The sequence below is a fragment of the Larus michahellis genome, chromosome Z (assembly GCF_964199755.1).
Source record: "Larus michahellis chromosome Z, bLarMic1.1, whole genome shotgun sequence".
NCBI classification, from domain to species: domain Eukaryota; kingdom Metazoa; phylum Chordata; class Aves; order Charadriiformes; family Laridae; genus Larus; species Larus michahellis.
Genome location: NC_133930.1, coordinates 67,634,897 through 67,653,376, shown reverse-complemented (window position 1 = coordinate 67,653,376; position 18,480 = coordinate 67,634,897). Strand labels below are relative to the sequence as shown.

Sequence of the window (18,480 nt, the reverse complement as noted above, 5' to 3'; positions counted from 1 at the left end):
AACAGCATAGGATCATGAGAACAAATCTAAAAACACCTTCCCCCCACCTCTCCCCTCCCGGGCCCTTCCCAGGCTCAACTTCACTCCTGACTTCTCTACCTCCCCACCTCGCTAAGCGCAGGGGGCCAGAGGAACAGGAGTTTCATTCAGTTCATCACGTGTTGTCTCTGCCAATCCTTTCTCCTCACGCTCTTCTTCTACTCCTGCATGGGGTCCCTCGTATGGCAGACAGTCCTCCATTAACTTCTCCAATGTGGGTCCTTCTCACGGGCTGCGGTTCTTCATGAACTGCTGCAGTGTGGGTCTTTTCCATGAGGTGTAATATTCAGGACAGACTGCTCCAGTGTGGGTCCCCCACAGGGTCACAGGTCCTGCCAGCAAACTTGCTTCTGCATGGGCTCCTCTCCGCAGGCCACAGTTCCTGCCAGGAAACTGCTCCATCATGGCATCTCCACAGGCTGCAGGTTCCTCTAGAGCACATCCACCTGCTCCAGCATGAGGGCCTCTTTGGGCTGCAAGGTGGATATCTGCTCCACCATGGTCTTCTCCATGGGCTGCAGGGGAGTCGCTACTCCAATGCCTGGAGCATCTCCTCCCCCTCCTTCTTCACTGACCTTGCTGTCTGCAGAGTTGTTTCTCTCACATTTTCTCACTCCTCTCTACCAGCTGCCTTTGTGAAGTTTTTTTTACCCTTTCTTAAATATGTTATCTCAGAGGTTCTACCAACATCACTGATGAGCTCAGCTTTGGCCAGCAGTGGGTCCATCTTGGAGTCAGCTGGAACTGGCTCTGTCCCACATGGAGTCAGCCCCTGGTATCTTCTCACAGAAGCCACCTCTGCAGCCTCCCCTGCCAGTCTGACACGTAAACCAAATACAATCATCAATGACAGGTACCTATCACTTCTCTGGACAATCTGTTCCAGCGTCTCACCACCCTCATCGTAAGAAGTTTCTTCCTTATATTCCATCTCAATTGGACTTCTTTCAGTTCTCCCTTGTCCTGTCACTATAGGCCATGGTAAATAGTCTTTCTCTTTTTTTCTTATAAGCCCCCTTTATATATTGAAAGGCCATAAGAAGGTCTGCCTGCAGCTTTCTTTCCTCCAGGATGAACAACCCCAACTCTCTCAGCCTTTCTTCATAGGTGAGGTGTACCAGCCCTCTAATAATTTTTGTGAGCCTCCTCTGAACCCACTCAACAGGTCCTTTTTTTTTCTTGTACTGGGGCCTCCAGAGCTGGATGCAGGTGGGGTCTTCTGAGAGCAGAGTCAAGGGGGAGGATCACCTCCCTCACCCTACTGGCCATACTTTTTTTTGTGCATACCAGGATACGATTGTCTTTCTGCTCTGCAAGTGCATGTTGCCAGCTTATGTCCAATTTTTTATCTACCTGTATCCCTAAGTCCTCCTCTGCAGGGGTGCTCTAAATCCCTCAGTCTGTCTGGATACTGGTGGTTGCCCTCACCCAAGTGCAGGACCTTGGCCTTGTTGAACTTCATGATGTTTGCATGGGCCCAGTCCTCAAGCCTGTCAGGGTCCCTCTGGATGGCATCGCTTCCCTCAAGTGAATCAACTGCACCACTCAACTTGGTGTCATGTGAAACTTTCTGAGGGTGCACTCAATCCCACTGTCTTATGTCATTGGTGAAGATATTAAATAGTATTGGTTCTGGTATGCAACCTTGAGGGACACCACTCATTATTGGTTTCCACTTGGAGATTGAGCTGTTGACTGTAACTTGTTGGACACGGCCAATTCCTTTTCCATCTAGCCATCTACCCATCAAACCCATATCTCTCCAAATTAGGGGCAAGAATGTTGTATAGGACTGTGCCAAAGGCCTTACAGAAGTTGAGGTAGATGACATCTGTAGCTCTTGTCACTCCACCATAGAAGGCCACTAGATTATCAGGCACGATTTGCCCTTTGTGAAGCTATGTTGGTTGTCTCAAATTATCTCTGTCATCCATATGTTTCAACATAGCTCCCAGGAGGATCTATTCCATTGTCTTACTGGGCACTGAGGTGAGGCTGACTGCTTACTAGGTCCCAGGGTCCTCCTTTTTACCCTTGTTAAAAATGGATGTGATACTCACTTTTCTCCAGTCACTGGAGACTTGACCTGACTGACGTGACTTTTCAAATATGATTGAGAGTGGCTTAGCAACCACATCTACCAATTCCCTCAAGCCCTGGAATGCAAATATGATGCTTATTTTGCAAACTAAGATGGTACTATTCCAGGTACATCTGGCAGAGTATATTTGAGTGCAGTTTAGACAGCAGAATAGGTTTCTGGGACTCTTGTTTACATTAAACAAAAATAATATTCTGTCTGCAATGACGTTAAGCAACCAAGCTGAATATTTTCATTTATTTCTTCATTAATAACTACTCACAGAAAGGAAGTAAAAAAATTTACGACCTTTAGGTTGCATTAAATGAGATACACTATTAAAAGTATGTTTTAAACTTTCCCCTTCTTCCCCTTAGTATTCTTCATTTTTACCCATAAATTTATTCCTGCTTGTATGTTGTATGCTATCGTTATCATACAACTGAAGGTTTCCTAATCCTTTAACTAAAATACAGGATTTATATTGCACTGGCAAACTGTGCAAACTGAAATGATTTTATTTCTTGGTTTACAGAAATAATAACAAATTACCTAGTCATAAACAGAGCTCCTGGTGATAGATATTTGTAAACTATTTGGCGTTGAGTGTATAGATTATTGCTCTGATCATATATCATATTCAAATAGCTCTGTATGAATAAAAGCCTGGCTCACTGGTGCCAGTGCAGGACTGGGCCTGATTTGAAACTTCGTGAAATGGGAGTGCAGTAAGTCAACTAAAGTGTGATTAACCAGATGTTGAATTGTCAGGTATTTTGAAACAGCTTGAAAAACTTCTTCATGTCAATCCTCACCTGGCAGGGCAGATGTAAACTATGTATGGTCAGGAGTATGGCCAATCCCCTGGCCTCCTATTTACTCATCATGGGGCACCTCCTGAGCCTGCTATCACCCGTCCTCAGCCATGGAAAGATCTGGGTCCCCTCTCAAGCTCATACAGGTGTACAGGCAACGCACAGCCAGGCTTTGCCTACTGAGCAACCAGGACTTCAGCAAATGAGGGGGGTCCTACGTAGCTGTGTAGGCATAGTCACTAACTGCAGCATTATTTCCCACCCAGCCGATCAACTCATTGATAGTTCTCTTATTTTTTTTCCCCTCTCCCTTCTCAGAATGAAACAAAATGCAGAAGGACACTAAAAGGTTCATAGAAAGACATTTTGTACCTTTAACAGCGTTAATGTCTATATAGGTCTCCTTTAAAGTTAAAGGGAAGAATAATATATGAAGTGTCTATATATGATGCTATAAACAATACATAGCACAAATAACCTAACCAATACTCCAAAGATGCTGATCACAGACATTAAGTAAAAAGTTTATTTTGGGAGCTGTTATTTCTCACACGGACTGTGAGAAATCTCATTCCTAATCTCATTCCCCCACTTTCTTACTCTGGAGCTGCTTAAATTGACACTACTATTGAGAAAAATCTTCCTGCAGCCTCAGGCCAAGTATTGTTGCTTTGCTTGTTCTCAATGTAGCTTGCTACTCCCAAATAAATGTCTAGGGAAAAGGGTGGTATTGTACAGTTCTAAATGATTTAGCCAATGTAATATAAAGGTATTAATGTAATGGGATTTGAATATCAACAAAACAGTTTATTTTCCACTATAGCAAATAAACTGAAATGAGACTGTTCAATGGCTTACAGTAATAATAAAACCTGGAAACAAATTAGCTATAATGAAGGAAAGTGTCTGTTTTCTCTATCTAAATGAAAACAAGGAGCTATGCATTTAAGAGCAGGACACAGTCACTGGTGTCTTGATCCAGTGGAGGTAAAATTGTTGAGTTTTGATACCGATTCCAGCTGGAGCAGGACATGATCCTTAGTGTTTTGTGGGTGTCATGGTCTGAGAGTCACACTTTGTGTCCAACTTCGCCCTTTGACTCCATTTCAGGAGACATTAAAGGTATTCTCCACAAAGAACGTTAAAAAATAACTTTTGCTTTTGAATTTACTTTTTTTTTTACTATTTTGTATGTACATTTCTATGCTACCACTCATGATCCAGTATTTCTTCATTCTGATACTTCTCAGACATAAGCAAGTCTGCAAGTGGCACAGCACAGAACAGCCTTACTAGAGATTGAAGGGTTTTTTCTTATGTGTTGGGTTTAAAATTTATTGCATTAAAATTTGAGAACCATGTGAAATTTAAAAGGTTAACATTTGCATTAATTCATATTCTGTAGTGCAGTTTCAGACAATGAACAAATGTTTTGTTTGATAAGGGAGGTTCTGTTTTCCCCTGAATTAATAGTGTCTATTGTTGAATAGTTGAAGAAAATTGGGAATATCTTGCATTTGCATGAAATACTTGTTACTGCTTCTTGTCTCTTGTTAGCTGTTGATACTGTTCTTCCATCTTACAAAGTTTTTGAAGGGTTTACTGAAATTCACTATTTCAGGTTGGATATAGGCATGCCTTAAATGCAGAAAAAGAACCCACACCTCAAACAGCAATCAAAAATGCTATTACATACATTATCCCGGGAAGAAGCCCTTAGTTTTGTTACTGAATTTCACCATCAACCGCAACACACTTTGATTAAATACCAAAGATCACAGTGAGCATTGTCTAATGAAGCGACCTGATGTCCTTAGCTCTCACATTGTCACTTATGCCTTTGGGCATGGCCCTCAAGTCTGGTTGACTTTGGTTACTCTAATGGGGAAATGGGAGAAATGGTGTTTAATTTTGTATGTAGAACAATTTAAACTTATTGAACGAAAAATGGAAAATAAATAATTTTAATGCCACTGAATAAGCATTAAGTCTAAAATTCTGTTCCAGAGAGGGGCTGCAATCTCAACATCTTTCGCTGTCCCTCTGTGATACCACTTGATACCTTGAAATTTTTGATTGAAGAAAAGCTAACAAACATTACTGATGATCAGAGCTGGAGCTAGAGTATGAGAGAAGGTAGTTCTAGAGAAAAGACCTGGCAACGGATTGTGCTTATGGTTGGGAAAGTTCCACTTCAAAGAGTAATTTTAGTTGCTTCCTGGACCAAAAGCCAGTTCTCCACATCTTGACCACAAAATACAGATGGCAGAAATGTAAATGTGCAGAAGTCTTTTTGAGGACAGAGGTGAGTGGGAGGAAATCTGTTAATGAAATCAAACCAATATGATTAAAATGCATAATCAAATATATAACATTTAATACATTTTTGGTGGTGGGAGATGGTAACTGAATGCATTTTAGTGCAATGTTGAAACAGAAAGAAAATCTATTCTTCCAGGAAAGAACAGGAAAAAAGACTAAAAGAAAAATGTCTTTCTGTTTTTGAGGTTGTCTGACAAAACACATAGCAATGGAATACAAAAGGCCTCATTCTAATTGAATTACAAACTGTGTAATAGCTTAAACTGCACCAGCTGGTCTTATGAAGCTACCATATTCCTTGGAGACATGTTCCTTGGATTCTCTTAAGAATCTTACTAGACCAGTTCAACATTGCCTTCTGAGTCTTTGTGCTGAAATAGCAAGATGTATAGCTTAACAGCTCGATCTTTATTAAACAATAACTAGAGTGAAGCACAGCACATGGTGTTTGTGCATGTGTGTGTTTAACTCGTATTAATTTGTATCTAGTAGCATCTTTCTCCCTGTCTCTGTTCTGCTCTTTGTTGCTTTAGGCTGTCACATCCTGGAGGAGTCACAGCCTTATAGACATAGCCTTGTTTAATGGGGATTGGAGTCACTGGGTAGTTCTGTGGAGTGCTGCTACACATTTTAATTAATAAGTTCAGTGTTGATCCTGGGAATACTTTTGAGAGGTTATTGCTGTGGTTGAGGTTTCTCAATACATCCCTGAATCAGGTCAGCAAGGGAAAAAGTAAGGCATGGGAGGTTTTTGAGGCTTAATAAAGTAACTACAATCAATTGAGCAACAGTCTTAAACTTCCACCAGAGAAGTAAATTACTTCTGCAATTGGTCACATGAGGTCGACTTTAGATTATTTTGAAGTAGATTTCCAGCAGTGCATTAGAAGCACATCAGACTTTGAATGACGAACTATCAGCAAAAAACAGTACAATGTTTTTTGTGTGGAAAGCTCATGTGGTTTTATATGTAGTTGTTTTGCTTCATTGGTCAATAGCACACCAGCTAAAAAAATCTGTTTCTTTGAAAACATATGGTGTTTATATATTCTTTAAAAATTTTCAGTTGTGCTAATCCTAAATGCTTTTTTTCTGGTTTAGTTTCCAATATACTGTTTTTAATAGGCTTTTTTTATATGAGCAAAGGCATTGATCTTTCACAGACATAATGATTTTCATTTGTTTAAGTGAAGATTCCTGTAACGTTTAAGCATTTGGTTAAGGAAGGCTTGTTATTAAGTAACTTAATTTCTGTATGTCAGAATGTGTAGTTTTATGACACTGGATCATGTGTCTTACCAGGGGTATTCCACAAGTTTACAAGAAAAAGATTTCTGTTTAGTAAGATACATATGTCATCTCTGTTTTTTTCCTTTTTAATGCTGAATTCAGAGAATAACATATTGATTAATATCAGTCATATCCTGTCACATCAAAGTAATAATACAAGTTTTCTGTAATAAATCCTGGGTTAGCTAAATGAGCCTGTTGTCTGATATGTGTGTGTACATGCAACCCTCTGTGAAATTAGATCTCTATGGTGCAAATATTTCTGCATTACTTATACATATTGGTTTGTGAAAGCTTGAATTCTAATTTTTAAGCATGAAGTATCTTGCAGTATAATCACCATAACAGATGCCTAGGTGGGCAAAGTGAGACCCTCAACGTTTACTGTGAAGCTTAGATCTGTTCTCACCTTTGATGCATCTTGCCTCCCACGGAAAGGATGGATATATAAAATGTATTTGTGGCTTGAATAATGGTGATATGCAGGAGGAGAAATCTGAGGTGGGGAGACACTTTGTTGTAGCTTTGAAGGTCTGTTTGATATCCCTCAAAGTGGGACACAACAGCAGATGCCGTTTACTTTTCTCATGCAACCTGAGAAGACCATCAGACTACTGGAAGTACCCTTGGGTTGGCAGGCTTAGGCTGTGCCCATGACATGACCTCTTGAAAGCCTTACTTTTTATCCTTTTAAATTAATTACTTCATACGCATTTTTTCCTTTTTTACAGTATTCTGTAACTTCCCTCAAGACCATCCCAGAATTATGTAGAAGGTGTGATTCACAAAATGAAGACAGATCAGGTATGATGCCCACTTCTGTCCACCCATCATTTTCGAGGCTGCTTTTTATCATGTACAACTTGGCAACAATAGCTTCTTGGCAGTGTTCTGCTGTTGTGTTTTCTCTCATTTTTGTACAGCTTTCTGGAAACATGACTTTTTTTTTTTTCAACAGATGTTAGTTCATTAGAAGGAAAAAAAGTTCCAAAAAAGGATTTGGCTGTATACAGATAAATGTAGGGCTTCATCTCAGCAGCTCCAAACCACAGTATATGCAACAATTTACTTGAAAACCCGAGAAACCATTGGTGACAAGACGTAATAATGTAGGCGCCAATGAAAAAATGTTGGATACATTTACTACCCATATGGCCATGACCAGTTTGAGGGATGATGTTTTGCCAGAGTCTGAAACTGTATCAAGGATGCTACATGATAGAATCTACTCTAAGGCATACTGTAATAGTTAAGATTAAAGCTGAGTTTTTTAGTTTAATAGTGTAAACTAAATGAAGAATCATGGCATACAGATGAGAACCAGCTGGAGACCTTCCCCCTGCCCCCTGACAAAAAGTGCATTCAGTGTTGTTTTTCACTCTGTAAATCAGATTAATCTGCCTTTGTTTTACTCTTCCTGATGGAAGAGAAATGAATTGGTGAGAGGAGCATTTTTGTTGAGCTATGAAAAGTTTACTGTGCTTTCTAATGTTTTAATTGAACTTTCGTTAATGTTATTTCATCAAATACTTTTGTAACAGAAATGGGAGACCTGGAATTTGTGGGATGATAGAAGGCTTTAAGAACTGTGCTGTACTTTGGCAACTTTTATTTCTATGTTTCCTTTCAGAGAGTTGTAAATTTCTGAGGTGCGTACTAAGTTGAAACTTTCTGAGAGTTGCTTCTTCTACCATGGTCATTAAAGGTCAGGTCATCACAGCCGTATGCCACTGGCCTTGGCAATAAAGGGAAACAAAGCTCTCCTTACCATACCTGCTTGCCATGGTGCTGCCCGCCCAGGGCACAGCAGTGATTGCGTACACACTATTATCTGCTGCAAGCAGAGGCAGGGAAGAAGTGGAAATGGAGCAGATCCCTGATTCACCCCCCTCAATTTGCCCTATCTCATTCTACCCCAGCCTTCCCCCTGTCCTCCCCCATCCTCTGCAATCCTTCCCTCTATATTCACCTATCCTCCCCCATTACACCCTTCTGTCCTTGCCCTACCTCACCCCATCCCTTTTCTTCTCTCTTCTTTCTACTTTCTTCCTCCTTCTTCCCCCTTTCCTTATTCCTTTCTTCCTCCCTTCTTCTCCTTTTGTCCCCTCTCCTTCCCTACTTCTTACCCGCTCTTACCCCCGTTCTCCCCACTCTTTCCCCTTCTCCCATTCTCACACCATTTCTCTCCCTCCGTTCTTCCCCCATTCTTCCCTAATTCCTCCTCCTTCCTTCCCTTGTCTTTCTCTCTTTCTTCCCCTCTTCTTCCCCCCTTCTACTCCGCATTCTTCCTTGCCATCCTCCTTACCATTTATCCCCTCATACCTCCCCACATTCCTCCCACCATTCTTCCCCGTTCCTCTTCCCATTCTTCTTTCCCTGTTCTCCCCACCATTCTCTCTGCCATTGTCCCCACTGTTTTCCTAACCATTCTCCCTACCATTCCTCCCCACCCTTCTTCATCACCATTCTCCCCAGTGTTCACCCCACCATTCTTCCTCCCCATTTCCCCACAGCTTCCCTTTTCTTCCCCCACATTCTTCCCTCCCCAGTCTTTCCCACCATTCTTCCTCGTGAGTCTTTCCCCTGCTTTTCACCTCAGTTTTCCCCACAGTCTTTCCCCCCAGTGTTTCCCAATATTCTTCCCATCATTCTTCTAGGCCCTTCTCCCTCCCATTCTTCTCACCATTCTCCTCCCCAGCATTTATTGCCCCTCATTGTGTCCCTCTCCATTCACCACCCAGTACCCCCCTCCCTCGTGTCTTCCACTTTTCCCTCTCCCCCATTTTCTCCCTACTGCCATTTCCCCCTTATTTCTGTCTATCAGTGTTAGCAGCTGATCATGTGGTGGCAGGGCATTATCTTGTCTTATCATAAAAGGAGATAAAGCCATGCAGTCATTCAGCTGCACTGAGCAAGGTGAACTGAAGAAGAAGAGCAGGAATAGCCCTTAAGACATATTTTACTGCATGTACCCTGCTCAGCCACAGCAGCAGCGTCAATATCTGTTTTCACGAAGAAGAGTATGTTATTTTTAAAATTCAGATACTAGCCTTAAAGTGAAATGCAGACCAACAGTAAGGATGAAGCACTGGTTATGAGCTCTGCCTTAAGACCGTGCAATATTGACAACTTAATGTGTAGCTCTGTTGTTTCATGGTTGCCTCTGCAATTGGACATTTTTCAATGATTTAATTACATCTGCACTCATCTATTGCCTTGAAAAGGGGTTGACAGAAGCAAGTACAGGCATTGCTGGAAGACAGTAGTAGCACTGGGGAGTCTGCCAGTGGAAGTTAATTCGCAGCTTTGTTTAAGTCTTGAGTCAAAAAAGAGGTCTTTAGCACTGATAACAATATTGGCAAGCTGGAAAGAGTACTAAATCTATTTTTTCTCTCTACTTACCACTTAAGAGTTTTGGTGAATTGGAAATAGTACTAAAATCTATTTTATTTTCACTCTGCTTAATCACTGAGTAAACATATAGTGCTGAACAGGAGGGTATCACTTTATATCTGTACAGACTTTAATGTCTGAAGTACCTTGAAATATCAACAGAGCTGCATCAGTCAACGTTGTGTAAGGCTCCATCTGTTGAATTTTCATAGTTGCTTTTGATGCGGTCTCTTGTCTTCCTCATATTGTAGACCATTAAAAACAAGTTTCCCAAATTCTTGTTGCGATGTGCTATTTTTGATGAAGATAGATTGTATCTTAAATCTTTAGTGTGCCTAACATTTATACTATTTTATATCTGTATTCCGTTGGCAATTTAAGTAGTTGCACACAGGAAAACTCAGAGTTTAAAAGAGCTGATCCAGCTTTCTACCTCATACTGACTCCTGCTTAGTTAGAGGTTGCATTTCTTCTTTGAAACAGAGAAGAATGTGGAAATAGAACTATTCAATAATTATTTTTTTTAAAAGAAGTTAAGCATAGGTTAGTTATAGGATTAGATAAGTCAGTACCCTAATAATCTAAAAAATAATTCTCTGTCAGCTTTGTCTCAGAAAAATATTTAGTTCACTAAGTTAAGAAAAAATTATAGAGAAAGATTCAACTTTATACTTAAAAATACCTATAAATATGGAGACAACCATTTTCGCCAACAAGATTGTTAGAACAGTTCTAAACCAGACAGTTCCTCTTTGTGGAATTACATTTTTTAATTATATGGCTGATATTATGAAAGTCTTACTATTAATTGTACACAGATAAGTTTAGTAAGTAGCCCTTTAAATCCGGTTTTCTTTCCCCGTTTCATGTAAACATTCACTAATATGTTGGTAACATATGAAAGTGTTTGGTTACATTGTTTTCAAATTACTCTAAGCACTTTTAGTCCTAGGCAAACATACCAGTGTTTACCAGTCTGTGCTTTCTCAAGCGTTTCACATAGACCTTTCAACATATTTTGTTGGGGTTTTTTTAACTATTTCGTTTGGTCAAATAACTCTAACTTTTGCTTAGATTGCTTTTTCTTTTGGACAAGGAGAGATTAGAAAGTCTGGGAAAGGAGTTCCCGACGTGTAGTTTTTCCTCCCTGAATTTCCACTGTTGCTTCCCTTTATTGGACAGCACTGGCCAGTGATCTGTACTGGTGGGAAGGTCCTGTGGTTCCTTCCTCACCCTTTTGCCAGATGTGCATAAAAGTCATGCATTCGGTGCAATCTCAGTCCTGACTGCTCTGGATTTATGGAATTCAGACTCAGGAAAATTCCAAGGGATCCTTGGAGACAAAGTATGTGTGTCAATACCCCCATATTACGGACATATGAGATTGGAGAAAAGGTGTAGGGCAAATCCTGGCTTATCCACAATAAAGTGTGACTAAGGGTAATTGTTTTCTCTACCACCATGCTTCAAGGGAATGATCTTTGTAGCTAGCATAATAACCACTAAGATGGGCACTGTTCTTCTTCAAAGATAGAAAATTAAAGAGTATAGTTTAAAAATAGGTCTAGCTAACTTATTTTTCTGAAATGAAGTGTTAGCCCATTGATTTCCGTCATTGTCTAACGTAAAATGATGAACTGAAACAGAAACCAGTCCTTTATTCTTTTGTTATTAGGCGTGAAATTGGTTGCTTTCATTCTGGGCGGGTTTTCTAAGGCCACTTGAGCAAATGGCTCAAGACATCTGTGTTCAACAAGCTTCATTGAGCCATATCATTGTTGAAGTATATTCCGTCAACTATTATGTCTTTTGGTTGTCATTAAATGTATGTCTCAAATGAGGACAATATCCTACTCTAGACCTTTATTCACAGGTTGATAAAAACAAGTTCATCTTTAATCTCCAGCAGTTACCCTTCTGCACTGCTTTATTCATTCCCAAAGTAACTGTAATTCACAAAATTATTCAGAAGATTAGTTTCCTATTTGAGAAAAAGAAATAAATCTGTGAATATAAGCTTGCACACAAGTTCTGTCTCAAGCTCTTGGCGGTTTGTTAGCTATAAGAGAAATTAAAGTAAAATTTGATTTGGAGGCAGTGTTGTATGTCATTAATTTCACAGAGTCTGTTGTGCTCCAAATACCAACCAAGTAAATATGTCTGCAACAATACAAAATTGATTGGATAATTCCTTGGTAGAATACTGAAGAATTTTCTCAGAAAAAAAACAATAATTAGTATGCAGTGACACTTGTGATAGCTGTATATAAACTCCTTTCCTACCTTGTTTTCACATCATCCCTCTTCCTATTTTACACATTTTTTACCAGAATGACTTCTGTTTTTTTAGTAGAACTTTACTTGCTACCTCCCTTTTACATGCTTATATCAGACTGGACAAGGGTAAACCCCATTTGTTAATTTTGAAATTTTCTTTGCCTCTTCTATATTCTCTACTTAAGAAATGCCAGTTTTGTAGTGTTTTTCCTCAAGCCAAGTTAAGAAAAATTATTCATTCACCAAGGCTCATATTTATGTTTGAATTAACTAGAAAAGTTACATTGTTATTTACAAGGATGAATTATTATTTACCCAGTTTACCCTTTCTTTCTTCTTTAGAGTAGCTTCAAATTCCACTTAAATGGGAACAAACTCCTCTGTTCTTATCTGTGCAGGGTTGTTCTTTAATTCAGGTTCCCATGCTATAGAGCTTACGTTAATGAACCCTAAAATGTACTCCTGGAAGTTATTAATATATTAAAACTGTTAAACAGTGCCACCTTCAGTTAAAATTGTTAAATATTATTTCAGTGATATTAATAAAACAGTAAATAGATATTCAGAACTGGTTTTGATTATCCATCGATACATCAGGGACATCCCTTCCTCCAACTCTTGGGTCCCCAATATTGCTGCCAGTGTTGGAGATAAATTGGTTTTAACAACTCTGAGGAATTTTCTGAAAGTTTCCCTGGTGTAGACAACACCTCAGTGTCTGTCTACAAAGTGAGAATCACAGTGCTCTAAATGGACCTGGAATGAGTACAAGTCTTAATTGATTCAAGAGTCTCTGCCAGAGTCATATCACAAGGAAGAAGCTCAGGCATTTCTTTCAGAGGACAGTAAAACTCCAAATGTGAAATGTACTGCAAGCCCCAAAATGATTATGTAGTACATGAGCAATATGGTGAAATACTGCATTTTAAAAAATATTTAATAGATATGAGCAGTTGTCAAATGCTAATCCCAGGCTTCCTACATGATGATGATGGAAAGTGAAGTAAACTCCACAGTAAATTGATTTTTAAAGCAAGGAGAAAGAGTTTCAGGTAAAAGAAAGTAATTTGAATGCACTCATCCTTCGGTAGCAATGGAATCAACCTAACAGAGCTCGTTCTTATTTATAGAATCATTGAATTGTTTGGGCTGTAACGGACCTTCAAAGATTATCTAGTTCAACCCTCCTTTCTTGGGCAGGGATGTCTTTCACTAGATCAAGTTGCTCAAAGCCCCATCCAGCTTGACCTTTAAACAGTTCCAGGGATGGGGCATTCACAACTCTGGGCACCTTGTCCCAGTGTCTCACCACCCTCATCATAAGCGTGCAAGACCTTGCATTTGGCCTTGTTGAACCTCATGAGGTTCACACAGGCCCAGTCCTCAAGCCCAGTCAAAGTGCCTCTGGATGGCATCCCTTTCCCTCAAGCAAGCCAACTGTACCACTCAACTTGGTGTCATCTGCAAATTTGCTGAGGGTGCACTCAATCCCGCTGTTTATGTCATTAATAAAGATTAATTAAACAGTGCCAGTTCCAGTACAAATCCCCAAGGAACACCACTTGTTACTAATCTCCATTTGGACATTGAGCTGTTCACTGCAACTTTTTGGATGTGGACATCCAGACAATTCCTTTTGCACCAAGTAGTCCATCCATCAAACCTCTCTCTCCAAATTAGGGCCAAGAATGTTGGGGGTGGACCGTGTCAAAGGCCTTCCAGAAGTTGAGGTAGATGACATCAGTAGCTCTTCCCTTGTCCGCTGATGCAGTCACTCCATTGTAGAAGGCCACTAAGATTAGTCAGGCGTGATTTTCACTTGGTAAAGCCTCGTTGGCGGTCTCTACTCACCTCTCTGTCATCCATATGCCTTCACATAGGTTCCAGGAGGATCTGTTCCACGACCTTCCCAGGCAAAGAGGTGAGGCTGACTGGTCAGCAGTTCCCAAGGTCCTCCTCTTTACCTTTTTTAGAGGGTCAACAGTTGAATCCTACATGGTAAATAAGCTTCTTGTGTTGTCAGCAAGGGTAGAGAATACCTCCCAGTATTGCGTACTGGGAGTTTCCAAGTACACGTCAACAAGATCTTGATGTAAAAGCCCCCAAACAGTGTCTTCTCTTGTCTGTCAGTTTTACAATTTGTTTCCAGTCTTGCTACTACCCGCAAGCAGGCAGCATTCTTCCAGGGTGGTTACATCTTCATCACAGCATAACTTAAGTCAGAGGGCACCTCTGAAGGCCATCTTGTCCACCTCCTTGTGCTCAGAGCAGTTCCAGTTACACCAAACTGCTCAAGGACTATATTCCAAGTGAATGCCGCGTAAAGAACTTTGCAACCAAGTTGCTTTGGGGAAATGTTATTAGGGAAGCAATCGTAATGCTTCCACCTCTTTGTCAACAATAAATAACTGTGATTCAACCTCAGAGGTTCATAGACCTTTGAAAGATCTATTAGGCATGATAAAATCAGCAGATAGTCTTACAATAGTCCAGGACTCTCAGGTCCAGGGCCCAAGAACTGTATTGTTCTCCTTTATTCAGAGTTTTACTGTGATTTGTGACTGCACAGGCATGGAATTCATAGAAAACAAAGGTTGAAATACAGAGAATTTAGAGTTAGCACAGTCTGGATGCAGATCATGTCATTAGGTGGAAGCATTAATGGCATGGTTGACTGATAACTTTTTGGATAAAGGGAAGTCATCCATTTTTTCTCCTGGACAGTGGTTCAGTGCAGTTAACTGTAACATATTGCTCTCCATCCTGAGAAGGAATAGAGATAGCAAGCTAAAAGGGCTCAAGGATTTCATTCAAGGATGTGGCATAGTAATGGGGATCACTGGTTGCCACCTACAGAAGAGCAGGAGTGAACTGATATTCTTTTTCATTTCTGTTAAACCAGTGTGTAGGTGTCAAGTGACTTAGCAGAGCAACATGGACTCAGTTGCCAGCTCATCTGCAAATGACTCAGATTTTTACATCCATTTTCCTGCTTTGCTGCACCACTGCCCGTTGTATGTCCAGACTGTTCAACAGCAGCATTCATGACTCCAGAACATTGGTCAAAGTGTAAACCTAAACGAGTTGGTGGTGATAGTGACAGAAACACGCTGTTAGGAGTTTGACCAGTTCCTCAGTCAGTCAGTGCTCTTTGAGTGTGAGTCATTCTGGGTTCGTGAAGATTTGGCATAGCAACATCTACAAATACCGCTTTGCAATGTGTTCAGTTCATTTTGTAATGGCACTAATGTGTGATATACAGCATTTTGGCACCTCCTGTTTGTCACCGGTGCTGTAGACTTCATGAAGCCATCGTCATCGTTTAAAGAATGTTACTGTACCCATATGCCAGCGATACAGGCTCTTACACACACACCAGCGATGAATTTCAGTAGTAGCTTCCTTATAAAGTAAAAGCTAAGTTCTTTGTTATTTTCATTATACTCAGGACAATTTAAAAGTATTCTGATGTTTGGCATTAGATTGTAAGAATCACAGAAACTGCCTCTCACAAGGGTAAAGTTTCATCTGTGCATGAGGTAGTCCTGATGGTTGGACAAAACTCATACAGTTACCCTATAATTCTACAGATGCTTGTATGCCAGATAAAACTCCCCCTTTCACCTCCCCATGCCCTAGATACAGAGATGATGTCGAAAAATGCTCTGAAGTCAACAGATGCTTCCAATTCGAAACATGATATAAGGATTTCTTTTTAGAAAGTTCAAGGTAAATTTTGATTACTAAAATAAAATCTGATTAAGTGATTAAATTGCAAGAGAATTTGCTTCCTAATTGTCCCCTTTTCTGATTATTGGCCCCCAGTAGTGCTAGGACATCTATAAACAAACAAACAGATAAATAAATAAGTGAAACTACATAAGCCTACAGGCCTCTTTATTCACATTTTTCATTTTCTCTTCCTCAAGAAGGATGTAGAGCACAGTATATGGTGAAGAACTACTTTTTCAAATTTGACCCTTGCCAAGGAAATGCTTTGGCTCCTTAGGTCTATTAGGCAGCACAACGCTTCCTTACTGATGTGAATGAATTCTCCCCAGTTTTTGCATTCCTCTCTTTTTCTACTTCAGCAACACAACAACAGGATCATCCAACTCTCTCATATTAATGAATAAAAGTTAAAGAAATAATTTTGACAGCATAGTTGGAAAAAATTTGTCATCGCTTTTTCATATTTGAGGTAGTGGTGCACAGAAGAGATATGGCTTGTCCAAGATGATACTAGAATTATTTGTCAGATTCTGGAATCAACCTAGCTGTTCCACATTCTAGTCCCCTGCCTTAAGGATGCCTCAGACCATCCTTTACTGTTGTTTATAAAAGAATCAAACAGTATTTATTTGACCCAGACTTTTAATGGCCCCTGACCGAGTTCATAAGTATGGACAGATGAGCAAGAGGCTTCTCCCCTGGAGCAGCTGTTGAAGACTACTCACATAACTCCTGCCGTGCTGGTGCTTTGGAGGACATAGGCAGCACTTGCTTTTGCTTCTTCAGGGAACAAACATCTGAAAACAGAACAGAAGAGATTCAAGCCATGCCCTGGTCAGCTCTGGCCTGTGGTTTCAGTGTTGTGTAGGGGGAAACCATGCTGTAACAGCCTAAGCACCGGTGCAGCCTGTACGGCACCCAAGTAGAAAATAGCACAAAGAAGGATTGTGTCTACCAGTCTGACTTGCTTGCTTCCCTACTGCTATGTGGTTAAATGCTATATTCTAATCCTTTATTAAATACAGTGTAAATTCATCATCCCAGTTAAGTGAGGAATATGTTTGTAAGTCTGCAAAAATATTGCTAACTGTTCTCATTGTTCCAGTTTGTTTTCTGGAAAAGCAGTGTTTGTAAAGAGATACTTAGAAGAAAAACAATGAAAAAAATGCAAGTACCTTACTCTAACTGTAATGAAAGAAAAGAGAAATACATGACTTTACAATGACCTGAGACAGATTTGTAACAAAGGTCATAGCTTCTTTGCAGTGTCCAATTTTACAATTTTGTCATTAGTGGATTATGTAAATGTGTGTTTTTAAGGTTAGAAATGGAGAAAGCCAAGCAACAAAATAAATGTAAGCTTAAATAAAGTGACGACAAACAAAATGTTGATGCCTTTTCCTCTGTCTAGGCCCCTGTGTTGAAAGCAGTGTTTTCATAAAACTCAGACAGAATTCATTTCCATACTGAGTGCTTAATAGTTCCTGTCAGAACAAAACAGCTGGGAAACATATGGTATCCATTTCCCTGTATCACTTGGAAAAAATTTCACATGTAAATAAAACCAACATAAAAGTGTAGGCCTTTGAACCTAGAATCTTATACAATACATAAATAAGTCAGTACAGTGCGTTCTTTGTATTGGCCCACTAAGTTACATGCCTTTTGATTATTATTATTTTTATTTCTTCTTCGGAAATGTATTCTTAAGCACTTCCAAAAGTATTAAGGTAATTTTCAGACATCCATAACTACTAAGCCATACTAATCTTTCACTTCAGACATTAATGCCGCACTGAAAGTGTATATATCTGTTTCCTTAGGAAGGTGTTCATGGCAAATTGTGTGTTTTGACCACAAATTAGATCCCACTGATATGCAGTTAGCACGTGTAATAAATCTGCTTTGTTTAAACAGTATTCTTGACTTTCAGAACATGTTAACTCTTAGTGTACATTGAAAGGGGCATAGAAACTGCCTAAAGGCTTTAGTGGTTTTAGCACTGTCCCTCAACTGAAAATAACAAAATAAGGAAAACTCTTTGCCAGAGTTCCAACGATTATGGTGTCCTGGTTCTGACAGAGGTAGGGTTAATTTTCACAAGAGCTGGGACAGGACACAGCTGGGTTGCCTGACCCAGACTAGACAAAGGGGTATTCGCTACCATGTGACATCTTGCTCAGTATAGATCTGGGGGAGCTGGCGGGGGTTGGGGGGACAGGAATCACCACTTGGGAGCAGGCTGGGCTTCAGGTTCTGGTCAGTGATCCTGCGTATTAATCATGTTTGTATATTCCTCTGTCAGTAGTGGTGTTGTTTTCCTCTTTCCTTTGCTGTGGTGTCAAACTGCCTTTATCTCAGCCCACAAGATTTGCCTTTCTTTTCTGATTCTCCCTCCATCCTGCTGCTAGGGGAGGGGAGTGAGTGAAAGACCACGTGGTTCTTGCCAGCTGGGGCTAAACCAAGATGTATGAGATCATAAATATGACCAGCTGGGACTGTGTGAAAGAGTGCAAGTTCAGTAGGATTAAG

The 18,480-nt window shown here is 40.1% G+C and overlaps 1 protein-coding gene across 3 annotated transcripts in view; it reads left to right on the top strand.

Moving 5' to 3' along the window:
* SNCAIP (synuclein alpha interacting protein) overlaps nucleotides 1–18,480 on the top strand; it is a 90,081-nt gene that overhangs the window by 38,793 nt on the left and 32,808 nt on the right. For all 3 annotated transcript variants that reach the window (XM_074570441.1, XM_074570443.1, XM_074570442.1), the window contains one exon: nucleotides 7,278–7,350. In XM_074570441.1, coding sequence (XP_074426542.1) covers nucleotides 7,278–7,350 — 73 coding nt within the window. The remainder of the gene's footprint in view (nucleotides 1–7,277; nucleotides 7,351–18,480) is intronic.